The following is a 16,174-nucleotide window of genomic DNA, read 5'->3' as shown; positions in this document are numbered from 1 at the left end:
GAATCAGTGATATGGTTTGCATATATTCCCGTTTTCCTGACTTGGGGTGCAGATACTTCAGCAAGTTTTAAACTGAAGAGATCAGGCATTGCATCGGTACTGGTAAAGCTGTGGCAGCACTGAGCTTAATGAATGCTTCAACACCTGCACAGTAAGCCAGGAAAAAACTTGGGTGAGCCATGTGCAGCCATGGGTAGACTGCTCTTGGTATCCAAGCTAGCAAAGGTGACTGCGCTGCTTTGCTGTCACAGTGATGGAGATACATTCTTGTTTGCATTTGGGCTCCCCACCTATAGCGACTGCATGACTGAGCCACTTTTGGACTGAAAGAAAAAGACATGATATCTGCAAAAAAAAAAAGCCATGTGTGTCCCTTCCAGGAAACAGTGCGAATACTCCAGGCTCAGTCCATATCTGTAACATGGAGAGCCAAATAGAGAGTATCAATAAACAAAGCTCAATTTTTACTAAAAATTAATTCCAAAGCTTTGCAAATGCTTCAACATCCTGCAACGTGACAACTCTCAACACTTGCTATGAGCTATTTTAAAGAACATATGGAGAATGTATTAGACACAGACTTAACAACTAATTTAATCCTCCAACTGAGAGTAATTTGAAGGGGAAATGTCTCCTGACACCATTCTTAAATTAGCCGTTGGGAATCTGGTTCTCTTGCAGGCAACTGCATACTGAAATGTCTGTGTGGTAAGATGGTCACTCTCAGCGAAACAAGCTCAGCTTCAGAACATATCCCTTGCAAACCTGTTCCTTTTAATTTTAGGGAGTTAACTAAAAAACTGAATATTACAGATCCTTTGTATGTGTTTCTAAATATTATGTGACTCTCTCTCCTAATGTAATGAAAGCAGTAATGTCAAGTAATAAAATCTTAAAGGGCACTTAACAATCGATATATACTTCTCTATAGATGCTATATGTTTTTTCCTCCAGAAATGGCATGCAAAACCTAACACACCATGGTTTTTCATCAGTTTTGAGCAAATGTAATTAATGGATGATTCAATAGAGTTTCACAGCTGGTAACTTAAATTTGATGTGACACAAAAGAGGACAGTTGCAAGGGGAAGAGTGAGAGGGTCAAATCAATTGGCTAAGAGAGTCATTTTTGCAGCAGTACTGTGCTTACCATTCTAGTAGGGGTGCATATAACAGCTGGCTATCAGCTTCTTTTGGTCATTGTAGCTGATAATTACAGCTGTGTGCCCAGCACACCCTGGTGAGTGTAGTCCAGTCCCTGCATCCCACTGCCAGCCTGAGCCCACAACAGACGAAAGATCCTGGTGAGCAGTAGGAGAGGATGCTGGGGAGCAGTTACAGGGTGCCATGCTCAGCAATAAAAGGACTGCTCCTGCCCTGGCAACACCATGCGCGCAGCAGGGGCCTGAGCACCAGGGCTGCCAAGGAGATGTTGGGCTGCACACTGGTGGGGTAAGGCGCCTTTGCAAAAGTGGCTTTTCCCCGGCAGCCGTGGGAGCTCAAGTGTATGGGGCCTGCTGGCACTGAGGCAGCATCATGCTCTGGGTCTCCAAACATGCCTGATGCTGCTGTCTGTGTGAGTACCACCCTGCCCACCCAAGATGGCAGCACTGGCTGAACGGGGCTGCAGGTAGGAGCCATGGGCGAGGGGGCAATGTGCACCTTCTTCATCGAGGACTGGAGCAGGCAGGAGGCGCACATGCGTGTGTGTGTTAGTGAAATGCAAAACCAACAAAAAAAGGTTTATTTATGTCAGTAGTTTAAAATGCCTTCTGCTTACTATTGGTTATCAGATCGGCATCAGCCAATCATCGGCTATTGATACTGGCCAGCAAACTCTTTATTGGTGCAACCCTACATTTTACCCTTTGCTTTCAAACCTCCTAAGCTAGCCTTACATTTGGTGTTCTCAGGGAAAGTCTGGCTGGAAGTGTGTGGATCAACTTTTGGTATATTAGCTCACATCACCTCTGGGGATTTTGATTCAAATTCTGACTCGGGTCACAAGTGAATTAGTTTTGGCAGGACCAATACAGTCTCTAATGCAGTCCTATAATAATCAGACAATCATTTCACAGTACTGCAGGCTGATTAGGAATGCTGAGCTGTGTGTTTATTTTTAGGACCTCCACAGATTATTGAAGTCAAATTCAAGAGCGCAGCACCTGCTAAATCTAGGACACTTATCTCGGCTGGGACTCCCTGGGAAGCCATGCTCTACCTGAAGAAGAAACATATGCCAGCTCCAGGCTAATTAATGCCTAAATGCAGATTTTGGGCTTGCTGCACCAGCCACCTGATGACCTGAGTTGACCCAGAAACACCATCTCCTGTAAGGAAATGATGTGCCTTGCTGATACTGATTTCCTCCACTGCCACTCTTCCCCCCTCAGTTGGGGAAGTGGCTACTTGTACAGACTGATAGTACATTGCTTATGTATTGTACAGGAAAGCTGTATGTTGGCTTGAGGAAAGGATGGTATGGATAAAGAGAATGTAGGCATACAGATAACAGACTTCTTTGTCATTTTATACCTATGTGCATGCACAACAAAAGCTCTTCTCTTCAACAAAGATGCAAATGCTAGGCCAGATTTTTGGCTGGTATAGACCAGCATTGTTCTATGAAAGTCAATGAAGGTATGCTAACATACAGCAGCTGATCCAAAGGAGCCAGCGTGCACCATCAAAGTTAAGGTGTTTGACCAAGAAAAAGGCACTTGGGCAGAGCGTCCTTGAATGGCCTCTAAGGGCCTCCCCTAGCTGGGGTAACTTTGAGTAGTCCTGAAGAAATTCAGAGTGGCTTTTAGCTGATCCCAGGATTGGGTGGCTGTAACAATAGCCACCTTTGCCCCAATCCCTCTATTTTTATACTTTACTGGTGTCATTTATCCTTAACTGCCATTCTGCTGAGTCTTTGGTAGTTGATTATTTTCTTGTAGGCACCTTGATAGAAATAGCCATTGACCAGGTATTTGGAAAAGCACGTGCTGTTATAGATCAGTTGAGGTAAGATGTACACATACAGGTGACAGTGTAGAAGAAAAATATGATTATGGGACAACAAACTATGATTATGGGAACCTCTTCCTTGTTGATACATTGTTGAACTATTAAGATTTCACCCATTGCCAGAGCCCTGCTTCTTGTCCTGGGGCCTGTCCTGTACTTATCTCCCCTCAGCCAGATATCAATAGAAAGTCAATGAGGTTGGATGATGAAGGGTCTACTGGTTTACCTACATAAATGCCTCATGGCCCTTCAAGTATTATCTTTAAGACTGCTTGAGGCCATAATAAAATTCAGAGCCTCTTTCAGCACAATTCTGGAATCTAAAAGGCATTTCTCCTTCCAGGCCGGGCCTGCTTAGGCTCTCTCCCTCACAGGGTCACCCAAGAAATGTCCAGTATAAGTTAAGTTACAACAATGTCCATTTTCAGGAACTGACCCCATGACATTGAAAGCGACAGACACCTCTATCTTCCCATCAGCACTTGTGCTGGAATTCATCTCCCTCCATTGTCATGGATTCTGGTGTGTTTTTGTGTCTGATGCACAAAATGAAGTAAACCGAGAAGAAATCCAGCCATAGTAATCAACGATAAATACAACAGAGAAGTCAAGCAAGATCTGCATTATATCTCCAAGTCCTGACGAATTTCCTCAGGTGGCCACTCCCATGTAAGTACTCTTACGGTGCTATATATGCACCTCTAGTTTTTCATGGTGCACACATTAACAGTCCGGAGGTGCTGAGTCCTTACATATCCATTGACATCAGTGGAGCCACAAGTGCTCTGCCCATCTGATAAACAGGCCTAGCCTGTTTATCAGACTCAGAGTAGGTGACATATAAGGGATTATTATATGTATCAAATTTAAATGTACACAAGGTTAAGTGTCATTCAGGACCGAAATGAATTTAAATTGACAAAGGCACGAAAATTTAATATGCCCCAGGTAGGGCTCAGGGTCTCTCATAGTCAAAATATATGTTTTTTCCTTGACAAGAAAAAGAACTCTTACTCGTCTACATTGCAGAATCTCCTGAATAGTTGTAAGGGCCAAGGAAATGAAAAACAGCCTTGTCTATTACTAAAAGCTCCCCAGACTTCTCCAACCCAAATCACAAACAGAAGGCAACCACCATCCTTCAAAAACTCTCTTGAGTCATCCAATTTTAGGAAAACTATAATGTACTCTTTTCTTACAGTATTTGTAAACCAAACCGTGATTTTCTACGTTGAAGTCATGTTACAGGTAGTTTGTCAAAATTAGAAAGTACATTTATTCAAAATGTCTCTTTTGTGACTATGTTTAGTTATGAAATTATATTACATACCTCAGCCAATCTCTTAAAAACTAGTACATAAAGTTAAACTCCATAACCAAGAAACTAAAGAAGTGGGTCAACTTTTCAAGAGCTAACTACTGAACAGCTCCCACAAGCATGGTCAACCTGGTGTAAGATCCCATACAATAGCCATGCTTTTTAAGACTTTAGAAGCAGAAATCTGATTCAGTTACATAAATGGGAGTTGGAATGAACCCTAGATGCAAAAGTTAAATATTGGAAATGTTCTCATTGGTTAATTGTCTGCTAACTAGAGTTTTTCCTCCTTTACAGATATGTGAGTAAATATATGTGTACAAAGGTACATATCCATACTTCTATTTCTGGCTTTACCCATAGACAATCCAATCCTAATACATGAGGTGTAAAGGAAAGTTCAGTAAACAGCAAATCTCAGGCTGAATTAATCTACCCGAATGAGGAAAAGGAGCGGGGGGAAGATGTAGATCTGAAGGAAATCAATTATTTATTTTGCCATTTGAGTCCTCGTCTTGCCTACAGCACTGTAATTAACTAAAATCAGGCCACATTAGACTGATTCAAGCTCAGCTTTTTGACCACAGGAGCCTCCCTTTTCTCAGCTTTCCAATAAGTGGACCCTGTGTAGCCACATGGAACAGATTTGACAGCTGCAGCTCTGCTATACCTGCTTTCCTCTTTTCCTCAACAGGCAATGAATAGCTCCCCCCCCCCCCCCCCCCCGGCTGTCCTATGATAACTGAAACCATAGACTGCGTCTTAAATCACATTTGTTTTACTAATATAAAAGATGTCAACTACGATTTTAGGGAATGTTTCTGAAAAAGAACATTCCTGATTTTCAGGAGACCAAGTCTCATGCATGCTAAGGCCCTGATACATTGCTCGGGTAAAGCAGAATGCAAATAAGTCCGACCTAACATTGACATCTTGAGGATGAAAACAGAACATACAATCGAATTGTGCGATGAAGAACCACACTGTATCCTCCTTGCTGGCTTGCACTGACCAATTGAAACAAAATTGTAAATTCTTTGGTTGTGTCCTTTCTCCCAGTTTCACAAGGGTAAATATGGCATAGCTGCAGTTTCTGAAGGCAATGAGATAGAGTCTGTCCTTATTTATCTTGGTATAAATGGTGTAACAACTCAACTTCCACTGAAGCTATACTGCTATATAGCTCCACTAGTGTAAATGGGAACAAAATCTGTCTGCACCTTCTAATCACTCACTCTATTTCATACTGTGCTTTCTTCACATCCTTTCACAGCATCTGGTGAAGTAGGTGCACTTTGGTTTATGAAAGCTTCTGCTGTACATATAGATCTTATTTAGTCTGCAAAAGTGCATATCTACCCTACTTTCTGTGCGCCTTCACAGTCATAAAAAAAAGACCTATGAGAGCATCCAGTTTCTCTAGTATTCTCCTCCTCTGTACAATGTCAAGCACTGATTTGGCACCAAGCAAATAGTAATCACAAACATTCAAGTACAAGAAGTCTTTACATCCCAATTTTTTTAAACACATCCTGGTGCTGGCTAACTATGCCACTGTTTTACTCTCTTTAAAATGTTTGACAATGCAGAAATATTGTTGAGAAAATCAAATAAATGTCAGTGACAGTATTAAACATAATGACTACTGTTTCTTTACATTTCCTTACCTGTGCAATCAGCCAATCCACTAGTTTACTGGCAGGGATTACTGATTTGTAGGTCTTCAAGTGGTAGTCTCGGTCTCTGAATCAGAAAGAGATTTAAAGAAATATTAGTATAACAAGGGGTACATTTCTGTTAGACTGGATAACTAATTCCTACATTTTATGCAGGAAGAATTAGAGATAGAAAAAACCTATGAGGTTAATTCAACCATTTTTGATCTGTGCAGCACTGCAGATAATAGAATACAATTAAAAAGGCAGAGGATTCCTTTTTTCTCAAATAATAAATGAAGTACTGAATTTAAAGTAGGGACCTCTCATAGCCTGGATGAAAAACCCATTCCAAGCCAACAACAGATACACATTTCTGATCAAATTTTTTCAAAAGTTCAGAAAACTGGGTTTTGTTTCAAGCACTCCCCAATGGGGAGAAGAGAAACAGGAACATGAGAGTGGAAAAGCCCTCTGGGATCATCAGTCCTGTCCCCTGTTATCACCAGTTACCACATCTCATATAATTCCTTTCACAAATCTGTCAAACTCCAATAAAAACAGTGAGGTTTATTGCTAATGTTCTCAAGCCTAACTGCTCAGATGGTTAGAAACTTTATTACAGTTTAAATGTAGTCGCACCTTGTTTTTATCCTTTTTTTTTTTGGGGGGGGGGGGTCAACAATGTCCATTAGACTGAAATTCCTTCTCTTTCTCTTGTGTTTGTGAAGCCCAATCTCATTCCCTCTCTGCCTTCATTTTGCTAAACTAAACAAGCTAAGTTCTTCTAGTGTCCTCATCTATGGTAGGTTCTCTCCTTTTCCCCTATTTTAATAACCTGTCAAACGTGTTCCAGTTTGAATTCATTTTTCTTGAATGTGGGAGCCCAGAATTGCAGGCAGTGTCCCTGGTACAAGCATACTTCTATGATGTTCTGTGATGTACAGACAGCTTTTCATTCTTTTGTTCAAAAAGTGATATTGCCAGTAGTTAGGCTTTCTAATATAGAAGTACTTGTTCCCTTACAATCCTTCCCTCATCTACAGGACCATCATTTGTAAAACACATTTACGAGTCATTGCTTCTTAGAGGTTTGCCCTACCCTGTTTCGAGATCATAGTGGAGATATTGATGGTTTAGCACGGTTGGGGAATTATACAAACGCTATGCAACTCTAGAGCAGGAAGGATTAAGTAGCTCAGGACAGCAGGCTATAAAGATTTCCACCTCCTAGGTCCTGGCCCTAACCCAGCCTTTGATAGCAGCAGATTAAAACAGTTGCCATTTTATGGCTACTCATGGGCCCTGTGAAATGAGCTTGGGGATCTTGATCCAGTTCCTAGTTCCACATTACAAAAGCCATTACCATGATTAATTTCCATGAAGTGGCTCTCTCTTGTTGACCCTTTCTGCGGAAAGGCCAAATACTGAATGAGCCATGGAGAATGAATTCCCCTTTCAGTTGTAGCAGTGATCCTTCCCATCGAAGCTTGAGGTCCACTGGCAAAGCTGTGGGAGGGAACCTTTTCCAGGCCCTGCCCGGAGACAACTGTTTTGTAGCTTAAGGAAAGACTTCAGTTTTCTGTTGTCAGCCCGGCCTCTTTCATTAGCAGCAAAACAAATGAATTAAAAAAATATAAAAGGGAGAAGGAAAAATCTAAAATTGAACCAACAAACACAATTCATCTTGCCCAGGTTTTTCTTTTTGCTGGTCACCTACAAATGTGATCGTGCTGTGTTTGCTTCTTTTAAATTAATTCAGCAAAAATGCCTGTGTGTTCGTATATAACCCAGAGAGCGAGAAATTAGAAAGGGAAGCAGCACTTCCAGAACTTCAGAACAGCGTGACAGCGTTTCCAGATGTACATGTCCTCAGAACAAAAAATTATCTCTGTAGTGCTTACACATAGTTTTTGGCCCTTCTTCCAGTAATACGCTACGTCCAGCACAAAGCTGTGGGAGTTCTCAGGGCAGTTTTTCCCTCTCACACTCTTATCAAAAGAAAATGTGCTTTTGAAATGTCAGAACAATAAAAAGAGCATGAAAATATTGAGGGCTAATGAGCAGGGGTTTCCAAATTGTGGGAGGCAGCTCCTAGCATTTTAATATTAGCGCTGACATACTAAGAGAGCTTTGAAATCAGGATGAATGAGCTAACATTTTACTGGCATTGGGATCTTGGTCCAGGGCCCAGTCATTCACTGCTTCTAGTTAAATGCTTGTCAGGATGGATGTTTCAGCATTAACTCACTGACTTTCTCTACCGATTTAGTTAATATGAACTGAAGGCTGAAAACCAAGCACAGTGTGCTACTCAGGCTCAGCAACTGCAGGTGAAGCTAAAAAATGAGTGGCCACAATATGGAAACATACCTCGAACGTGTACCAGAAGCTCCCTGCTTCAGCCAAGCTAAAGTAGCCCAATGCTCATCATTGTCTCCTGCCTAGATAAACAGGGCAGCACTGTCTAGCACTCACAAATTAGAGCCTAGGCAGCATACGAGTTTTCCTGTCCTGACAACCATCATTGTTAATTAAGCTGCCTAATGAAAGTCCTCCATAAATCTACTGATTTTCTGCACAGGTTGCTTCCATCGCTATACAGCTTTTATACCTCAGTGTTTCAAGCCCAGCAGGCTTCCCTCCATGTTAAAAACTAAGGCCTGCCAAGAAAATGGGTTCCACCAACAATGGCAGCAGGAACTGTGAGAATAGTAGAGGATGCCACACAAAGTAATGATCCAAAATGGGTACTAGATTAATGCACTACTGCACGGTTCCAAGAAGCTGCCTCCAAGATGAAGGACATGAGCATGGAAAGCACAGGTCCATTACGAAGAGGTGGAAGGAAGAGCCTGTTGGAGGGCCAGTGGCATAGGGAGAAGAGTCTGCGTGTGTCAAAGGCAGAAGACTGTCCAACGGGAGCCCAGAAGTTTTGAGAGGCTGTAATTTTTCATGGGTCATCCAGTTTAAAGACACCCCTGTCATTAATATTGACAGTCCTGAATGGAATAGAGAATCTTCTCAAAGCAAACGCAGTGCACTGTTAAAATGCCACAAGATGGGCCTGTAGTGGTGGTTGTTTTCTGATCACACACATGAGACTGCTGCATCTAATAAAATCCCTCTCATGCTGCAGGCACCCCAGGGTCAGTGACATTTTTCTCAGCCTGACTTACCACTTTCATTTCCTGCTTTACATATGAATTACTGTCTTAATGGCTGAAGCCTACACACGCACACGCACAAACACATATACACATATGACCCAGAACTGTCCCTCCCAGAGTAATTGTGATTTCAGCTAAGTGGAAGGAATTATGATTGATTAAATGCGTCTATGCTGCAGATTCATCTAGCAAGACAATGGCCTATCGTCTGTATTGGAACATCTGCTGAGCAACTCAAGAACAAGAAATCAACTCTAATCAGACCTACCATATATGTTTTTCGGGGGGGGGGGGGTGTTATTTTTGTCACCAAATTTTGTGAACCTTAAAAAAATGGTTCCCATGACACTATCCAATTCCCAGTCACAAGCAGCTGAAAAGGACATCCACATTATTCAAAAAGGGGATGATACAGTCAGTAAGTGCAGATCTTCCATCACAGGGAGATGGAAGGAAGAGCTTCCTGGAGGGCCTACGCAATGCACTGACATTTGAAAATCTTGTCTCCTGAATCTGGGTACCTGGTTAGATAGTCAACTAAGTTAGCTTTCTTTTTCCTGAGCTGAGTTTTCTTTGCCTAAAAGCATTTCTTTTAAACTAGGTTCCTGCAGACTTCAAAGAGGGTTTTGACTTCAGGGCTTGTCCCATGGTGATTTTTTTTATAAGCCCATTGGTTCAGCCTCTGGATAAATCTACATAACTTAGGCTAGGAACAGATGCTGCATTTGTCCTGGAGTAAGCTGTGCCTGTGTTTATTCCAAAACAGAAAAGTCCCAGGATTGGGGTGTATACACTTCGCCCCTCCAATCGGGGTTTAATGAGAGGCTGAATGAGCTGCTGCTTTTCTGCAATGATTCAATCCCAGGACAACTGTTTAGACACACTTTGAGATGTCCTAAGACAAATGTTTAGCACTTCTTGTCCCATGACCCTTTTTAGGGTTTGTCCCAAGACAATGGACATGGACGTCGGAGCAATCACAATTAGTCCTAGGACAAAAATGGTTTCTCTCAGGATAAATGCAACATCTGTTTGTAGCCTTAAATAACAATAAAACAAACAACTCAACAATCCCCAACCACGTCTGCCCTCCACAATCTACTATGAATCACTAGCCACTTATTAAAACCACACTGTATCTCCTTCTGGGATAAATAAATGGACCTACGTCACGCTATGAAGGTCACCAGGTTAAGGGCTGGGGTACACGGCAGAGAGAATGAACCTCAGAGAAAGTCCCTGGATGTATTCCTACAAAGTTCAGTTCTTGGCTCCTTCAACAGCAGACTATCGGCTAGTCCCAGCAGTGGGAATAGGATGGCAGTATAGGAACCTCAATAATCTGGGCAAACTGTTTTATTATACATTGCAGAGAAAAGAGGTAAGATTTAAAACGTTGGCCTCTTACCCCTTTAAAAAAGGCAGCTACAATATGCAAGGAAGCCGTGAATGCAAACTTACTTTATCACTGGAATGTAAAGACTGTGCAATCGGCAGTAGAGCCTCACACCCTAAGGGAAGAGACAAATGAAGCATTATAATGTTTTACCAGATCGAATATGTGTTAAAAGCCATGCTGAATAATTATTGCTACACCAGAAATGCAGCAGCATGGATATGGATGGCATCTACTTATTAGGAATTAGATTTCCCAATATTTCTAGGAACCTCTCCTCTTCTTTCCTCTCTAGCACCAATGGTGTTTCCTCCTCCTCCCCCATTGCCAACACAGAGGTTTCAAACCTGTTCTCCACAACCAACCCCCTTCTCTTCAGCAATCCAGTGTGCACATGCTATGATCATTCTCTTTGCCCATCTATGCTATGATAATTCTCTTTGTCCATCTTTTTACCCATTTCCTCCATCTAAACTTTCCTTGTTGTATCCAGTAAGGATGTCCATTAATAATGGCCAAACAGAGGTCACTGTAACTCACATTAAATAAATATAATTACCAGAAAAAAAGCTGAGTATGTACATGCCCATGATACATTACCCTTCTTGTGAAACCATTATGGCCAGATCCTCAGCTGACGCTGGTTGACCTATTGTGGTCTTGCAGAACCTACTGCAACCACAATACAAGTAAATAATCATTTATCATTGGGTACTGCTTCCTCTCCCTATCCATGAGCTAGTCTAATGTAGCCTGAAAAAATGGGAGATGTGAAGAGTGAGGAAGACAGAATGTCTCCTGCACTATCACGGTGCCAGCTTGATACAACATAGCAGTTTCAACAACATGAGGTATAAATTGGTCACAGCCATAATGACAGAAAGAAAATTCTGCAGCTATTATGCATGGCTGTTATCTTGCTCCAGCCCAAAAAGAGCATGTACCTTGGACATGATATCTTCCAATTCACTTCTTGGCTTGTAAGTCCCATCATCATACCGGAATCTGTACATCACCTGCTCGTTCTTAAACTGGTGCTTATCTGAAACTGAAACATCAGCACAGTAATTAATAATCACTTTATTTCAACCCTGCTTGCCCTATACTGTGCCAGCGTGATATATCAGTAGATAAAGAAACACAGTGGGTCTATTATTTTCCTATGGCATCTCTAACATGAGGGCAGACTTTTCAGGTAAGCACATAAAATTACTGGGTATAAAAAGATTGCATACATGCATTTCTGAATGACTTGGCCCAAAGGAATAGTCTTCCAAATTGCTGTAACTTCAATAAAACCAAAATATCCCACAAAATGCTATTCTCTAAACTCTTATTTTCAGTCTGCTTCAGTTATTTAGTGTTTTGTTCCACTGAAGTCAATGGGAATCTTTCCACTTCTTTCAATGAGTTTTGAGTCAGACTCTTGCAGATTTAGTAATTCAACTGCAGACATCTTAGTTTTATGGCAATCATTTTTGCAGCTGCCACCAGGGTATGCAGCATTTTCAAAAGCAGTGAGTATTCTGGTGGGACACCAAGGTACTTGTTTTTAATAGTATGTTCATGCGATAACTGACTGAATTCAATGGTGCTCTCCAGAGACTTCTTTCTTTGCTAAGATGGCTAATTTTATAGCAGTGAGGGTAAGATATATTTTGTTGTGCTGCATTTTAATATAATAGTCAAAGAAAATATGCTTCACTAGGCAGGAGTGATGGATGAAACTTAGATCCAAATTATATAAGTTGATCTCATGTCTAAAATGCAACCTCTTTTTAGGGGGCATGTAAGAGAAAAGCTTTCATATGAAACAAATACATGCACACACACAGCTCTAGTCCCACAGTCCAGGATAAATATTAAATCTCAAATTAACCAACAAAATAACTTGTGGATTTGTCAATATGAAGCACAGATCTGCAGCTGTTCCCAGGTTGGTTTCAGGGACACCTGCTTCAACCCAAGCAAGGAAGCAGATATAAAAGCCTAGAGAGAGACAAGAAAATAAAGAGCCAAGGGCAGTGAGAAAAGTTCAAGAAGGTGGGCTACCGGCTCTAGTTGTCCCTGCCTTTTCTATATGGATATATATGCAGCCAGACCTAGGTGGTGGACCCCAGGTTTACTTTCTTGAGGCTCCATTGGCTGGGCTGGTGACAGTTCCCAGCAAACAGATTTTTAAACAGATTAAGCTACTTGATAGTGATTAAGTTTAGATAGTGTTTAGCCAGCCTGTAAGAACGGCAGCAGTGAAACACAATTAGCGTCACCCGGCTTAGTACCAGCATTTGGTATGAGCTGCGGGGTGGAGAGGCCCAATGTTTAGAAGATGGAGCTTGCTCCCTTGTGGATATCTGGGGCTAAGAGTGATCTTGCCTCACCTCAGTGCAACCCTGGTCTCTGGGTGTCCTAGAAGTCAAAGGGTTGATTTTGGTAGGATGGAACAGTTGTCCCAGAGGCTAAAAAGGGAAGCTGGCTCCATAATGCACAATGCAAACACTTCTTATCCTTTCGTATGTGAATGGACTTCTGAAGTCCTCTGTGATGGCTACTAGCTTCCCCTTCCCTTTGAGCATCTGCCCATTTCTGAATCTGAGATCTGCTGAGAAATCCTTTCCATCCTTTGTGCCTAGAAGAGAAGTAGGACAGGGTTCTGATGAAACTCCTTTGGCTCTCTGCAGCAGATACAAGGCCAGCACTTCCACTTTTGCAGGCTCAGATAAAGGAGCCGAGATTAAAGAAGAGGAAACAGCAGATAAGATGGAGAAAACTCAGCATTCCCACAGGTCAGAGCTCCACTATGGCTGCATTATGCTCTGCCTAGGCCATAACCAAGCAGGCCTGGAGATCAGCATTTCATTTCCCATGAGTAAGTGAACACTTTATGGCAAGCGAACAGCAAAAGATAAGGTGTGTTGCCTAATGTGAGGCAATACTGCATGCTTCAGTCTGAACCTCCTGCTAGATAAGGAGACAGATCATGGAGTGTTTTTCTCCTGTAATGGTTTGCCAAAAAAATCTCAAAGCCTTGAGGGATGCTTCTTCAACTGAAGCCAGATCTGCAAGTGTTTTCTAGAGTTTGTTTGCTGTTAACAGGAGGCAGCCATGTTAAAATGTGCATGCAACATTTTAAAAACTCATTGGGCTCTGATCTTTCTTGAAGGTCCCTGGTGGACCTGAATAACTAATTACTTTGTCATAAGGGAAAGACTGGGTATTTGAGCACTTTTGAAAATCTGGTCCATTAATTTGGTGCCCGAATGGGAGCCAATCTCCTCTGAATTTGGCCTGTAGGATGAGTGTACATGAATGAATGCATCTGTACCTGGGCAATGGAAATATATGCGCCTTGAGAACTGTTGGTGCTGCTGCTGCTTGTTGGCTTACAGCAAAGAAAAATGACAAGCACCCTTGCTTAACACTGTTATAATCGCCTGGAAGACATGCTTGTGGAGCTATAATACCAAGAGATTAAAGCAATACTAGTCTAATTAAATAGCTACCCTATTTAAATTGGATTGAGAGAGATTGCTGAGAAATGTGGCCATCAGGCTTTAAACCATCAAAGAATAAAAAGCTTCTTTTATTTGATGTGCACCTTCCAGGCACGTACACCTGAATGCTAGAAATAGGGTACCTGCTGTTTAAACTACATATGCCTGAGCTGCTCTGTCTGTTTTCTGAAATGGGAAAATAATGGAAAACAGCAGGAGAAATCTGGGTTTCAAAGGGCAGGATGGACAGGAAGACTTGCTACTTCACTACAAAAATGGGGAGTGGGCTAGGTTTCTAAACAGCTAAGGTGTGCAGCAGCTCATACAACAGCTTGTGCAAAGTAGCCTAAGCATTTTAATAATCTGCCCAAGACTTCAAGGAGAAAGCTTGTCCTCTGCGTTTAATCTCCCAAGTCACAGGATGCATTACTAACGAGAGAAGTTCTTGGAAATTGAGCTAGAAAGAACAAATCTTCTCCACAACTCCTTCCTCTAGGGCTGGAAATATCACTGGCAGGAATGAGGGGGAAATGCTGCCTAATACTGAGCACTCCTCAGTGCAGCTGCTGAGGATGAGCCTCATTTTTCAGAGAAAACTCTCAAATGTCTCTCTTCCCTAACTTCTGCAAGATCTTTTAAAGGCTGCTGCAGGAAGTGTGAGAAGATAAGCAGATAAGGGCCGGCTCAGTGTCTCCCTGCTCATTGTCTCCTTGCCTACCTGCTCCCCCAGCCCACTTGCCTGCCCCCTTCTAGCCCACAAAGAGGCAAGCCCTGTAATAAATTAAGTTTTTTAAATAGGGTGCCAGTCAATTCACAAAAGTTATGGAGGGGTGCCTCAAGTCTGACAAGGGGTGTCTTAAGTCTAAAAAGGTTGAGAACCACTGCACTATACTCTCCAGTACATAACATCTGGCTGTGGCACGGAGCACTCACCATGATGAATGATGCCATTTTCCAACAGCGCTTGTCCCAAGTTGACTCCTTCTTCTGGTTTGCTTATCTCCCCAATCTCCATTAGCCAGGATACAAACTCACTGCAGAAGGAAGTAGAGCAGCAGAAGTAATTAGCTTTCTCCCCCTGAAGGTGAGCTGTCACATGTCTCTACGCTGCATCATCCAAATACAGGTGACTCCCTTCGTGAAGCAACCATGACAGTTACTGTATAGGAAGAGGAATGATGATGCCTCTTTTGGATGGCTGGATTATCCACATTTCTGGATGCATGAAGTGCATCTCCTATGGGGAACTACTCCCATTGTTCCCCTTAATTCACTATGGGCACATCTGCATATCACCCTACAGCAACGTAGTGATCATGTGGGTCTACACAAGATCGACAGCTATACTGCTGTAGTGGCGTGCTCCCCCATTTTAGTGCACCACTACGGTAATGTAGCGGCTAAATCTAGTCATGCACCGTGCACATGGCACAGTACGGGCAGTTACTGTGCCATGCTTTAGTATTTCCAAAAGGAAGTACTAAAGCAGGGGTCAGCAACCCCTGGCATGCACGCCAAGCGTGGCACGCAAGGTGATGTTGCTCGGCATGCCACCGCCAGCCCTGGCTCTGGGTACCTGCTGGAGCCCGGGCTGCTCCCAGCAGGGCTTGCAGCGTCCCAGCTGCCTGCTTGGAGCAGCCTGGACTCTTGGCTGGCAGCAGCTACCCAGAGCCAGGGCCGGCTGCAGCTGGGAGGCTGCAAACAGCTGCACCAGGCTCTGGAGCCCAGACATCAGCTCCGTGCCGGCGCGTGCACCCACACCTCGGAGGGGCCTGAGGCAGCACAACCTTGGTCTCTCCCTTGCTGCCAGCACAGGGCTGGTGCCTGGGCTCCAGAGCCTGGCACAGCTGTTTGTAGCCAGTCTGGGCTCTGGGCAGCTGCAGCAAGCAGCGGGCAGGCTGCAAACAGCTGCACTGGGCTCCAGAGCCCAGTCACCACTCTGTGCCAGTGGCAACAGCACATGCATCTCGGGGCAGACAGCAGGGCAGCGCAGCCCACCCCAAGGTGAGCTCGCAGTTGCCACCAGCATGGAGCTGGTGACTGGGCTCCAGAGCCTGGCTCAGCTGTTTGCAGCCTCCCGGCTGCAGCTGGCCCCGGCTCTGGGTAGCTGCTGCCAGCCACAGAGCATG

General features: G+C 43.2%; 1 protein-coding gene across 1 annotated transcript in view; it reads right to left on the bottom strand.

The window, feature by feature from the left end:
* The window catches only part of PREX1 (phosphatidylinositol-3,4,5-trisphosphate dependent Rac exchange factor 1), a 277,523-nt gene that overhangs the window by 58,063 nt on the left and 203,286 nt on the right, over positions 1-16,174 (bottom strand). Inside the window, exons 11-14 of the mRNA XM_019539798.1 lie at positions 14,979-15,079; positions 11,496-11,599; positions 10,617-10,666; positions 5,998-6,073 (exon numbers count right to left, since the gene is read on the bottom strand). Of these exons, the coding sequence (XP_019395343.1) occupies positions 5,998-6,073; positions 10,617-10,666; positions 11,496-11,599; positions 14,979-15,079 (331 nt within the window). The remainder of the gene's footprint in view (positions 1-5,997; positions 6,074-10,616; positions 10,667-11,495; positions 11,600-14,978; positions 15,080-16,174) is intronic.

The sequence above is a fragment of the Crocodylus porosus genome, unplaced genomic scaffold (genome assembly GCF_001723895.1).
Source record: "Crocodylus porosus isolate Cpor-Errol unplaced genomic scaffold, CroPor_comp1, whole genome shotgun sequence".
NCBI lineage: Eukaryota > Metazoa > Chordata > Crocodylia > Crocodylidae > Crocodylus > Crocodylus porosus.
This window is presented reverse-complemented; position numbering and strand designations above follow the sequence as displayed.